Source organism: Sphaeramia orbicularis, chromosome 16, assembly GCF_902148855.1.
Source record: "Sphaeramia orbicularis chromosome 16, fSphaOr1.1, whole genome shotgun sequence".
In the NCBI taxonomy this organism is placed as follows: domain Eukaryota; kingdom Metazoa; phylum Chordata; class Actinopteri; order Kurtiformes; family Apogonidae; genus Sphaeramia; species Sphaeramia orbicularis.
The window spans coordinates 2,159,087-2,173,030 of record NC_043972.1 but is presented as its reverse complement, the minus strand read 5'-3'; the positions used below and the strand labels follow the sequence as shown (position 1 = coordinate 2,173,030).

General features: G+C 39.1%; 1 protein-coding gene across 4 annotated transcripts in view; it reads right to left on the bottom strand.

Annotated features, from left to right (window-relative positions):
- Positions 1-13,944, bottom strand: part of adgrb1a (adhesion G protein-coupled receptor B1a) — a 298,620-nt gene that overhangs the window by 202,891 nt on the left and 81,785 nt on the right. For all 4 annotated transcript variants that reach the window (XM_030157687.1, XM_030157689.1, XM_030157686.1 and 1 more), the window contains exon 3: positions 8,473-9,380. In XM_030157687.1, coding sequence (XP_030013547.1) covers positions 8,473-9,199 — 727 coding nt within the window. In that variant the 5' untranslated portion in view covers positions 9,200-9,380. The remainder of the gene's footprint in view (positions 1-8,472; positions 9,381-13,944) is intronic.

The following is a 13,944-nucleotide window of genomic DNA, read 5'->3' as shown; positions in this document are numbered from 1 at the left end:
GGCATTAACGCCGTCAGCGAATCGATTAAAGGTGGAAATGAACTTGCTTCTCCTTCTCTTATTGTAACAGTCTAACTTTCAAGTGGATAAATATGGGTGCATGAAAGGAGAAATCACAATAAAGTCTGTTTTTAAGAGTGATGGAGCATTAATTAAAGCATCATAATTAGCTGCTTCATCATCATTCGTCAACTGTTTAGCCATTAGCTGAAAACCAACATGCAATTAATATCAATACTGTGCAGCCTCTATAACATGAACCTCTGCTGTACAAAGAAGTAATCCTTTAAGTACCTAGCTACTGTTTTCTCAAATTTACATTTTGGCCATTGAAGTCTTACCAGAAGTGACCAAATTTGGACAAGAGGTAATGCTATTGCAACATTAACTTATTGAAGATGTTATACTTCACAAAACATTTAAGTAACAAAGTCATTTGATATTTGGATGACGACTACAGCTGTCTGTCAAGAAAAAAAAAAAGTTTTGTTCAATAAACATAAGCTCAAAATGTTTAAAAGGAGTGATATTTTGCTTTTTTAAATTAAATTATGCATTTTCAAACATTTCCCTGTGGTCTCCATAAACTGTAAATGCTCTGCTTGGGTCTGAATTCTTCATTAATTCAACTCCACAGGTCCATCTTCAACCCTACTTTTGAGTAATGATAATATAAAGCCAGAAACAAAAATATTTAACAGTAAGTATCAGGCATTAAAGTATAAATATGTTTAGACTAGGAAGCTTATTATTGTTATTAATTATTTAAGAAGAAGGGGTGGGAGTTCATAAGTTATACTTCTTTTCGAATATGTATTATATATTGTATGTTTAAATGTTTTGTTTATTTATTTTTTCTTCTTTTTTGACACTCATATTCGAAATAAATACATCAATCAATCAATCAGAAAGGTCGTTTTGAGCGCTGGCCCTTTAAATTCAAATGAGCCACTTCAGGCTCCACCCCCTCCAGGTTGTTGATTGTGCTTTCTGTCCTGTTCAGCCACTTGAGTTTGTTAATACAACCAATAAATGAACATTTTAGGTAATCGGCTCAAAATTTGGACATATTTTCAGTTTTTACTACAACCGCTGCTGCTGACAAACAATTATGTTGTACTCAGAGAAATGTTCGTCAGAAGTCTTTACCTTATATATGGAAATGTCGTAACGTAACTAGTTATAAAACGTAACAAATTAAGAAGGAATTGAAACGAGTTGTAGAAATCCACTCGATCTTTGCCAGAATGAATATAAAGATAGCTTTGCAGCACCTGGAGGGTTCAAATTCAAAGTTTATGAACTATTAGGGTCCAAATACGCAAATAAATGAACCAAAGACTAATAAAAGTGGGTTTAATAAAATATGAGCCCTTTAATACAGCTGTTCAACAATACCCACATCATCATCACAGGTCTAGAAGTTCTTCTATAAGCGGTACACTTATCCATTTGTTAAGCCATGACATCATTTTCTGTCTCTAGGGCTGGTTCTATTCCTTCATTTGTATTCACCTTGCTGCAGGATTGTGTTCCAGCTGCCATCATACTGCTGTACATGTGATGATAAACACCAGAGGATATGGCAGAAGTTGAAAACTAAAGTAACAATTCTTAGACAAACGAGAAAAGACAGAGTTTAGTGCTAGCTTTTATTAGTGCACTATTTAACTAGACCTTTGTGGATCCCCTTGATATAAAATATTAAATCTTCACTTACTGTGTTTATTTGTGAGCACTTCATCTGTGCTGTCCAGTTCAGGTGACAGTAAATAAAGTAACGGTTTATGTCAAAATGGCCCCATTTAAGGAATGGACTGAATTAATGCACTGCTAAAAATGGACCAGTGGTTTAAACAGTATTAAGACACTTAAGATAAAAAAAAAAAAAAAAAATCAACATCAGTTTAATTGGATACTATATTCATAATGTTTTCATCATTTTATTCAGTCGTAATTGTGCTGTGTCCCTCTCCTAAATGAGTCTCCACAGACCACAATCTGCTCCAGATAAAACACTGTCTATGGAAAATGGCACTAATCACTGTATTTGAGTTAAATACATGCATTTAGAATAGAATAGAATAGAATAGAATAGAATAGAATAGAATAGAATAGAATAGAATAGAATGCCTTTATTGTCATTATACATATGTACAACGAAATTGTAAGAGACAACTCTAGTGGTGCGTAGTGCTAACAGTTTAAAGAAGAAGAAAGAAAAGTGTAAATATATATACAGAATAAAAACAGGCATGTCACCAACCAAGAAACAGTAGAGATAAGTACATATCACTTCTGTATACATGCATTCATGTTCCTGTGAACTTCACTGAAGAAAGATGTTACAGTAATCAAACATACAGGCTTCTGTTGTTGATAGAATGAGTTTTACAGTCCATTACGTCAGATTAATAAGTGGATTATAGGGACTAAACAAGGTGAATCACACCACAATGACTCCTGGAAATATGTGTGGACTTAAAATTTCTGGAGAGAAATTCAGTGGAAGTCTTCTTATCTAATCATCTGTGGTATAGTCCTTAAGGACACTTTTGCAATGACTGTTGCTCCTTGGTTTACATCCACCCTTTCTTTATGCACCTCTTCAGTTGAGGCATCAAAAAATAGCACAAGCACTGGAAATAATAAGAGAAAATACTGCAGCTGAAATATCTATAAGAGCTTTTATTCTTAGCTGAGGTGGAGAAGTCAAGTTATAGATTTAGAAAAACACATCTCCAAGGAGCAAACCACTTAGATGTTGATAATGACAGATAAAAATGAAGAAGGGAATATTTCTGAAGCTGTAATGATAGCTGACTGCTGCTCTTTTAATGACTTCTTCTCTTATGGTTTACTGAAGAATTTATGCCACCAGCTGTTTATCTCCATGCACTAACTCTTTGACGTTAATAGAAGCACATATTACTCTGCATTCTGGCAGTGTTTTTCTCAAAATTCACTTAACATTTGCATAACATTAGGTTAAAAGTCTGAATGTACCCAGCTGATTTGAACATTGATCCTTCCTCTTTATCTTCTTCCTTTAAATATTGTTTTAATAGCAATTAAATACTCTCCTAACAATGTATTAAGGGTGATTAGGTCTCTTAGATAAGCCTCTCCTGCTGCTTTGAATTTTTAAGAACTCTCTACAAGAGCACTGCAACTATTTACAATGAATGTTCAATACCTGGGTGTCTGACTCTGTCTTTTGGGGACGAATCTAAAAAAAAATAACATTCACACTTCTCTCCGGGTCATTGCAGGGTGCCTTAAATCTGCTGCACTGTCATTGCCTGTTTTTTTTTCCCAAGATATTTCTGCTTTACTTAATAGTTGAGACTTCAAAATACTGCAGAGCAAAGAGTTAAGAGTGTGTGATGTGACGGCAAGGTCACAAAATGGCATTGTGGGTAAGTCGTGCTATACCTCCTTCACATTCTGCGCCTCTTGTTGGTCATTTCCGCGCACTTTCTCAAAGCTATCACAATGTTCTTTGTTCCAGTTGAGTCATGTGTCCTCTCATCTCCACACATCTCTCTGATCCAACCTTTAATCACTCACTGCCTCCCCGGGATCCACAGAGGCCCGAAAAATGAATCCTTTCCTGCTCCGTGCCACACGTCGTGACAGAAATCACACCGCTTTCACACCACCGAGGTTCACCAAGATTTTATGAACAATATTTCTGAGCTGAAGCCACCAAGGGCCAATATTTTGTCTTGAAACCTTTAACTTGGACCATCTGAATGTCAAGATGAGCCAAAAATAGCCAACTTAAAGGTTAAAGTTTTCTCACGCAGCACGGCCGCTGAGTTCACACAGTGAGAAATGAGGACTCGTGCTCATTAGCTGCACTTATACCCTGAAAAGGCAGGACTGTTCACTTTTAAAATGACATTTTAGTAGCCCAAGTTGCTAAATGCAAATGTTTTATGACCTAATTTTCAACAAGGTTTTCATCTTTACAATTCAGAGAGACTTTCAACCGTCACAACTTACTGAGATTGATGAAAGGAACGTGTAATACATCCTCAGAATTTGATCAAAAGGTCATGTTTCAATCAATACATGTTAAGAGCTTCCTTTTGCCATATTGATTAAACTATGGACACACTAAAATAAATAATTAAGATGTATCATATCGGAGGTCAAAAAACACTAAGTCTGATTGATTTGACTTTTATTGATTATCATTAAAAGAGCTCCGCTGACCCCATCTGTTTGTAGATCAATACATTTATCTAAATATCGGCACTTACGGTGGGATTTATTTTATGCACAAGGTGCACAAATACCACCACACTGACCTGGTGAATTTGTTTGATCATTCGATTCATCAACAGTTATTGATAAGTCGTTGGTATCATTAGGAATGGGAAGTGATATTTTGAATGCATGTTTTTCAGATCCTCCAGATGAACTGTGACTCATCCTCGTCACTGACTGAATCCTTTTGTATTGGAGCTCCCCTCGCTGGTGATAGAAAAACTGCCAAGTCAGCTCAGTTGTGACATCTTGTATGTGACTATGCGGTTAACAGTCTAATAAGAGGCAGCGAAAACCACAGGAGTGATCGTGATGTGACAGAAAGGTGAGATATTAACCTTATAAATAGTGCTCGTATGAAGCCCTAGCTAGATGCTGAAAGGAGGAAAATGAAAACTCAATGCAGAATGCGGCTTGAGGATGTATACGATTAGTTTGGAAATCACAACTCCGGAATATAAAAAAAGAAAAAAAAAGTGTGAGACTATTGGAAGTGGATTGTACAAAATCAATCCAATCTCAGGTCTCCATGTGAAGTACAATTGGATGGACTGCTGTCTCTATGTCTGGTATGTTTATCTGTATGGCAGGTTTGATGAATCCAATTTGGGGAATATGTGTCAACATTTGACCCATCAGATGGAGTCCTGGAAACATGGGCCACGCATTCACACCATTTGGCCGATCATATGAATCCCCAGCTTGCCGTCAGCTACCCTCATAGTAATAGGTGTCAATTGTGGTGGTAACAGCGAGGGTGGTTTGTTTATTTATCACAAGTCAAATGATCAGTTTCCATATGTTATGGCTAATGTAGAAAGCAGACACTCATTTGTTCATAGCCAAGAGAAAACAAATGATGAAAAATTCAAAGTTGAAGAATTAAAGAAGGAAACTGAATTATTCCATATTTAACATTGGAATATAAAACATCTACTAAAAACATAATAATAATAATAATAATAATAATAATAATAATAATAATAATAATTGGTATTTGGAGGCTTTGACTTTAGTGTCAGAATATATTGTACTGCATTATGTATTTGTGAATAAGGATCACACATTTTAATCATCAGCTTTTTTAAGAAATGCAGTAGTTGTGAAAAAACAGTGGCTATAAGATCATTGTTCATCAAATTACCTTCTTTTTTGTCCTTACCATACCCACATTGTCCCTAATAAATGGGTTACATGAAAGTTTTTGACTCATGACCTCAGTATTTTCTGAGACAGGTCCAAGTAAAAAGTGGTGTGATGCAAGACAGAGACTCCACACCAACTCTAAGGAGCCTAAACCCTTCTCTTGTCCCCATCAGCTGAACATGAGCAGAGATCGAGTTTCTGGCAGGAGGTCTCAGCCCTCCATCTGTTGCTGGGCAGGACCTTCAGTCCCTCTGCAGACCGGGAGTGAAGGAGGCTGGGAGATAGACAGTAATCTATGAACTCCTGTGCGACTCAGGCCGATGGGACTGAACAGGTCCAGCTGCATACAGCCTGACCCAAGCACCAGCCATCCATCCTCATCAACCGCAGTCAGTACGCCTCAGACAACTCCCTCCTCTCACCTTCTGTCAGCCTCCTCACTCTCCTTTATTCTCTCCCACCCCGTCCCTGTTGTCTCTGTCGCTATTGTCTTTAGTCCATTCATCACTCACAACCATCACCCCTATCTTCTATTCCTCTTTCTGCTGCACAGTGGGCCATAACTGCCCGGCTCCCGACCTATTTCCACACAGAATCCATTACGTCTCCCTGGCCTCTCTTTATCTTCATCCACCAGTTCAATCCATCCACTCACCCATCCAGCCAAATTTCTACAGACTGCTTGCCTCTTTCATTTGCACAGGGCTCCATCGCCTCTCTTTCACTGCAAACCTGGAATTATCATCTCAGAGACGCTTCGCCCGTGTGGGTTTAAGCACAAAAACAGAGAAGAAAAGCTATAATGGGCCGTTTTTTTCCTATCGGTACACATGCCAACTGTGCACGGTATATTTCTTTTTATTTTTCTCACCTTAAGGCACAAACAGCCCACACCTCACTGTTAAGCACCATAAGTAAGATTACATAAGTGCGTTAACTAGCGAAGAGGAGGATTGGGTGGTGAGGGGATATTAGCCGCTCTGGAGACTGGAGGAGGATACCCACTGCAACATCTTCTCTACTTGGTTGGCTTCCCACGACTGGCTCAGAATCAGCCCACTATCAGCCCGCGGAGGGAAAGATGGGGAGGCAGTAATGGTGGCTCAGGAAGATGAAGAAGAGGAGGAGGAGGATAAAATAAGACCACAGGCTGATGAGAGGAAGCGACAGAGAAAAGCAAAGGAAGGAAGGCAGAGATAGATGGTGGAAAGGTTAGGGGGATAAAGGGGAGCCGAGAAATGTTCCATCCCTCTGGCCATAGTCCTGACGAAGCCAGGATAGAGATGTCAGGCCACATCCTGTCTGCCCAGGGAGAGGGAGGGGAGCCGGGATCAAGCAGCAGACAATTAGACTTCAGCCACAGGCCCTTATCCCATCACATCTCTGCTGCCTCTCTCCTTCCATCCTCCCCCTTTTGTCTGTTTTTACATCTCCTCTTCCCCCCGCTCTGAGCATCCCCAGAGCGATCCTGTGTCAACACTTGATTCTCCTCTGTTTCCAGAAACCTCCCGGAGGCCGATCAAGTATCCCTCCATCGGCCGCAGAGGATTGGTATACGATGCTGACCTCGCAAGGTCGCAGAGCTCATTTCCATTAGATGAAACCCGAAACTTTCCATTTGTCTCTTTTTGTCTCTTTTTCAAAAACAGCCAAAGCACTCCGCTTGCTTTTGAGCCAATGTCACACAATTATTCTCACTTTTCACAAATCACATGCATTTTCCCTGCTGAGATTGTTAGAGAAGATGCCATTCTCTGTCATTTTGCTGAGAGCATGTTAAACTCCAAGGGCAGCAAATTAAGGTCAGACAACAAAAGTAAATCCATTCCGATCATAATTTCTTGAAAGGAAGGATTGTCTTACAGTTTCTGGAAGGCTTAATCACTGCACTACAGAGACACACTGCACACGAAAACATGTTTTTGAGTTGCAAACTGAATTTTAGGAGGGCAATGAAACACATCAATGCTGCCATTAATGACAGTTACAGCAATAGTGGATTCAAGGCCAATATAATAACAAAAGTTTGTAGCAAGAGGAAGTTGATGAAGTACAAATGGCCACTGGTGGAAAGTTCTGCCAATACTGATGGTTTGTAAAATGTTTTGTTGGTACTAATTAATTTGTTTGGGTGATTAATCAGTGTCTTTAGTGTTAATGTTAATGTTCAGAGAAAAAAAAGAAAAGAAAAGAAAAATCATACATTTATTAAAATGGGTATTCCATGGGTTGAAAGCCTGCTCAACACATCACATCCTGTTTTGATTCATCCTCAGCCTTGGAAGGACAATGCTGCTTGCATCATTCTCTACTTCATGGAAAAAAAAAAAAGTTAACACTTTCTAGTGAAAGACGTGCAGCCCACCTGTCCTTGAGTCTATTAAACTCGACTTATTCCATCACAAAGAACTGAAAGCCTTCCTCTTGAATGGCACAAAAGCCTCCTAACAATAATGGTCACCACTGCCTTGATCACTTGGTTAGTCTAGTATTTTTTTGTCCAAATTACCAAATTAAAACACCAAATTCCCATATTAACGAAAGCAAGCAAAATCATCTTGGGTGGTTTGACAAGCTAAAACTATCTTTTGTCAAGAGTAGCCCTTTGACTGGAAATGACTGTCTGACTAAAAGATAAATCAGTGAAAATGATCTACACGATACACTAATTTATATAATAAAATGGATCATGATTTTTCTTGACACATTCAGGCTGTGTCCCACCTTCACCCATTAGCAACTGGAAAAGGCTCAGGCAACTGTGTGATCTTCTTCTGGAGTACTAAGTGGTTTGGAAATGAATGAATGAATGAATCCGGGACACTCAAATGGCTTGGCAAAGGTGGTTTGTTATTCTGTGCGTGTTTTTCTCAGGTCTGGGGGTGTCACTGACCAACTCCCACCTCACACATTCATATCCCTTTAGTTCTTTGCCTACTTTGCAGCACTTTTCAAAATCATGCAGTGGATGGAGTTCGACCCAGAGCTGCAGAATGCTCGGGGAAACAATGGGCTGATAGTAATCTTGTTAAAAAAAACTTGTGTACTCACCGTTTATCTCTGTATCTTTTCCACTCTCTTTCACAGTAGGTAAACAATTTTCCAGGTAAACTCCATTGTGGTAACAGCTGTCTCCATGGCTGAGCTGAGGAGGCTTCTCCCAGCACAAACATGGCGTCTGCATGATGCCACAGGGTCTGTTGGATGTACTGGAGGCCAGGCAGTCCTCTAACCACTGGCACAGCATCTGGCAAGCAGCCATGCTCGGGTTACGCTTCCCCACCACCAAGTACTCTGTTTTGAAGTCCCCATCTCCATCTGTGATGGCAGCACCCACCCGACGAAGTCCTTTTCTCATTTGTAGAAACTGCTTCCCAGCCTCCAGGAAGGCAACTGGGGCAGAGGAGTCGCACAGTCTCACCACCTCATCGAAGCTCTCCATGCCCAGGTAGGTGCGTGTCGTCTCCAAGAAGGAGTCATACTGAAAGGTGCGGAGTTGTGATGGCACACAGTCCTCAGTGGGTTTGGTCACCTTGATGAAGATGGTGTAGCGGCGAGGATCGGGATTCTGCAAAGTCCAGGAGCAAGGCACAGTGGGGAACACTGACGATGACCGAAAGAAGCCAAAGAAGCGATTCTGGACTAAGGTGGAGCAGGAGTCAGACTCTGGGCCTGAAGGTGCTGCATGGCACCGGCCGTCCATCAGCAGCAGAGGAGCAAGGTATAAAAATAGTGCTGGGAGTGTTCGGCCAGGTATCCGAGAATCAGAGCCAGTCATGGTTTGTAGGAAAAAAGTACCACGGTTGGGCTTTGCAGGACTCAACTTCCAGATCTTCAGGACAAGGGAAGAAGAGGAAGAGGAGGAGGGAGTGGAGAAGAAGAAGGGGGAGGAAGGTTGCTCTCAAAGATCCAGCGATTGGCCCATGGCTGCATCAGTTGACCCTGAGATTCACAAGAACCTGTGAAATGGAGGAGACGAGATAGGAATTAGACTGTATCTGATCAGACAACGGAATGGGATTACACTGATTCTATTATCACCGCAAAGGGAAATCTCTATCCGCTGTTATTGTTTGCGCAGTGAACTGAGAGAGGCGGCAGTGATTCGGGCCCTCGAGAACAAGAACAAGAAGTTGAAAAGAAAGCAGATGGAGGGGGAGAGCTGCTGATTTAGTTCAGTTTTTCTTCATTACGCAAGTGCAGATTGGTCTCTTCCTGAGAGACAACTGCTTTCCTCACATGTCTGCTCCAATATTTCATCCGCCAGCTCATTAATTTGTCCAATTATAACACTATTAATTACAAAAAACGGCAACACCTGCAGTCATTCATTTTACACTTTATCAGGAATGAGCCACAGACAGCAACGCCAAGATCAATTGTCCTCTTTGTTTTTGCTCCATAATGACTAAACAATTAGCTGCTGTTTTTGCTTTAAATACACATTTAAAGGTTGGTAGCAATACTATTCACTTTTCTGCTCTTTTCTTACACTTTTCTTTTTGGATTATGTTCCAGCCTGCTTCCTCTTGAGTGCCTTCATCATTTTAAGTTGTCTTAATCAATGTTACTTTATTGAAAAGCTATGATGTGGAAAATACTTTGGAGATGGTAAACAATATTATTCAAATACAGACTGCTGTTTTTTTTTTCCTGTAGTGAAAACTGTAGAGTTTCAGCTGAGTGCACTGATTGATTTGAAATTAAAGCTTTTTAGGGAAATTGTTGGCTGTTGTTGAAGTTATTGTATGAGAAACAAAAGGTGCTCAGTGTGTAGCAACAGGGAATATTCCTGAGGATAACTCTAAGCAGAATGTAACGTTAGGTATAAATAAAAAGAGTGGATTATTATGAACAGCAGGCTTTATTTATGCATGGACGTTTGCATGCAATAATTGAAAACAGAACGCTGCATTTGTAAAAAATCTTATATCCTCAATAGGTACAATCATTTTACATTCACACACTCAAAGAAAGTTCGGAATGACTCTGAAGTTCCTCTCACCTCGATGCAGCCTTTTAGTTTCTGAGGTTTTTTTTTTCTTTCTTTTCATTTTGTTTTACAGCCCACAGCTTTAATTAGTTTTAGTCGAGTCTCTCTGCTCTCATCAACCCTGTTTTCAGCGGTCGTCTTCAGAAAGAAAGCCTCTAACAACCCACTATGCACTACCTGACAAGCACCAAACGGCTGACAGGCACACTTTAGAGACTGCCTGGTGAAAATAGTGGAGCATTTAGTAGCTAACAAGCTATTCTTTCCATCCTAGAGTGAGAATAAATAATAGTTAAAAGGGGAAATATTTGGAGTTTTAATGTTTCTGTGTCTACTTGATTTCTAGGCTGTGATTTGCTGATATGTTATGCAAATCAAGTGATAATTTGTCATCATTTTGTGTACAGCTTGTTGCATCTCCATCAAATACATATTAAAAAAACCCAACAACAACAAAAAAGAGATTTAATTTATTCAGAAAAGACATCAAAACACAGTGACAGAGGGCAATAGCAGCTATAATTTTGAGAAAACCATCCAACACTCATTTATCACTTTTCCTTCCTCATCAACAGGCAACAGCTGGTTAGGATCAATATAACCTACTCCCCCTTGGCCACATCCAGTTCCAGGAGGATGTGTTGACTTCTCATTGCTATTCACTGCTATTCTCGACACTAGCACTTGTCTTATTGGAACCTAAACATCACTTTCATTAAATTCACTGATGATATTACATTGGTAGCATTAACCCTTTATAAGGCACTCATTGAAATACTCGGAAATTCAAAATTTCAACCGTAGTGTGTTGTTGGACATCGTCATCTACCTCCTCTTGTCATAAAACATACGAGCAGCACTTGCTAAAAAGTAAACACATGCAATAAAAACAACTGTTATAAGGTCATAAACCGACAAAAATATGTTATAAAAACCAACATGTTTCTGGACCTCACCGAGGCATGGGATTGGCCCCACATTTAGTGTTTGCAAAAATTACCAAAAATTGTCACTTGCCCGATAAAGGGTTTATGTTTATGTTTATGTTTACGCATTTGGCAGACGCTTTTTTCCAAAGCGACTTACAGGGGAAAACCAATTAAATCACTCAATCAATCAAATTTTATTTATATAGCGCCAGATCACAAAAAAGTTATCTCTTGACATTTTATATATAGAGTTGGTCAAAACCAGACTCTAAGTCAATTTACAGAAACCCAACAGAATCCTCCAGGAGCAAACACTTGTGACTAGTGACAGTGGCGAGGAAAAACTTCCCTTTAACAGCAGAAACCTCGAGCAGGGTTAATAGCCAAATCTTTGGACGGTGTCAATAAAGTTCTTTTTTGGTGTGATCAACACTCTTCAACACCCTCACAAGAAATAGAGAATAACTTCAGAGCCACACCACCAGTAACAATTTATATCCATATTCTAGACCAGACCTGGGCATCGTAAGGCCCGGGGGCCACATGCGGCCTGACAGCTGACCCTAACTGGCCCACATGAGGTCACTGGCAAATTGAAAGTCAATCCAAATATATATAATCATAATAGACATAACCAATACAACGCCATTGCTTTTATTTTGAAGGATCTGCTAATTTACCAGTTTTTTTTTTTTTTTTTTTTTCCCACACATACTTTCTGTACTTCCATGAGGCTTATGCACTGATTGGTTTGTTGGTCAGTTTCAGCCCATGAAGATGTCAGCTAACGGCAAAAAAAAAAGAAAGATTGATTCCAAATGCAGAGTTTTTAACAAGACATGGACTTGTAAGTATTTCTTTACTGAAGTCAGAGGTAAAGAAAAAGAAAAGGAACTGTGATACGCAAACAAACAAAGCTGGATGTATTTATAGTTTTTCATGTAAAGTTAATGTGGAGCTGGTTTTGCACATTTTCCAAAGTCTTTTTGTGAATATTCATTAAATAGTTTTTTTTAAATAGTATTCTGTGCTCCTCATTTTCATTTTATTATTGTATTGTTGCATTTACTGTTTTTGTATTATAGTAAAGTATGTATGCATATATAAAGAGAGAGAGAGAGAGAGATTAAGGAGAGCTGCCAGTGTACTGATCCAGCCCTTAACAACTGTCAAAGTTTCTCATGTGGCCCCATAGGAAAATGAATGGCCCACCCCTGTTCTAGACTATATGAACAAAGTTTTTGGAATCATCCTTTGCATTGAGATGAGATTCTATCAAAGTATATCAGGATTTATGAAGGTATCAATTTAATTCCTTTTTAATGTCACTTTAAACAAATTCAATGCCCATGTCCAACTGCAGATACAGTTTTATATGTAGTTTTATGACAGTTTACCATCGACAGGCTTTAACCAGGTTCTGAGCAGTTCCTCCTCCAACCACTTCTGCTGAAACTTGCATTTTCCCATTTTTCCCACATTTACTAATATTCCTTCCACTCTTTCGCCACAGCATGAGCACGCTCACAGCACGTTGCATTCCAAGCATCCGGTGTTGTGACTTTGTATATCGGCCATAAACAGTAGCCAATTAAAGGGTTCCGCCTGTCAATCATCACACAATACTTCCCATCAAAACTATTCAGTGTTTATATCATCAAAATAAATCGTGAAAAACAATGCTTTTTTTTCCTCCATCAAGTGCATTTAATGTTTTAATGCCTCTGGACATCGAATTTAATGCTTTTCAATGCCATTTAAGGCCTTAATTTTCACACAATCTATTTAATGACTTTTAATGCTTTTTGATGAAACCCTGTATATGTTTTTTTCTTCTCTGCATTATATGTGATGTACAAAAAATAGAACCAATATCATAAAACAGATGCCATTACAAATATATCAGTCTGACTGATATACACCTTATGGACCAGAATCTCTATTAAGGATAAACACAAAAAATTGTTTAGGCAGTTAGTCAAAATTATTATGAGTCAATCAATTTGTGTTTAGGGGGTGGGGATGGGAGGACATTTAGGTTTTGCTTCACAGAGGTTTGGAACGAATGTTTATGGCACTATTTCTGTCTGATTGCTGTTGCATATGTTAAAGGCTGAAAACTGTTTTATACAATTAAATGGTACACTTAGGTATTTTTATGACTGTTTTGGTTTTGCTAGAGGACATGTATTAATTGATGGCATCACCACTAGCTGATTTAAAGTGGCCCAATTATTTGACTTCAAAAAGTAATTAAAATGTCCATCCCTAATCGGTGTGGACATCATCTGCAGTTTAGGCACCTCGAGTCATTTGTTGTCAAAAAAAAAAAAAAAAATCATTCTATTCTTCTGCTCTACCATACAGTGCATCCTTAGTACAGAGGGTCACTATAGGACCTCTAAAGTGTTGGGTCTTTCTATGCAAACCTTTTGAGATAGAGCTCCAATGGTGCATTATGATGCACACTTCTCCATTAATGCTGTGACAGAACATAATCAGGAGTTTACAGACTATATGAAATGTTTCTCTCTTACGCTGAACTGCAGCTGAGTGTTTGGCAACCCATCAGCCAGGACATCTGGGCACATTCTGGATTTT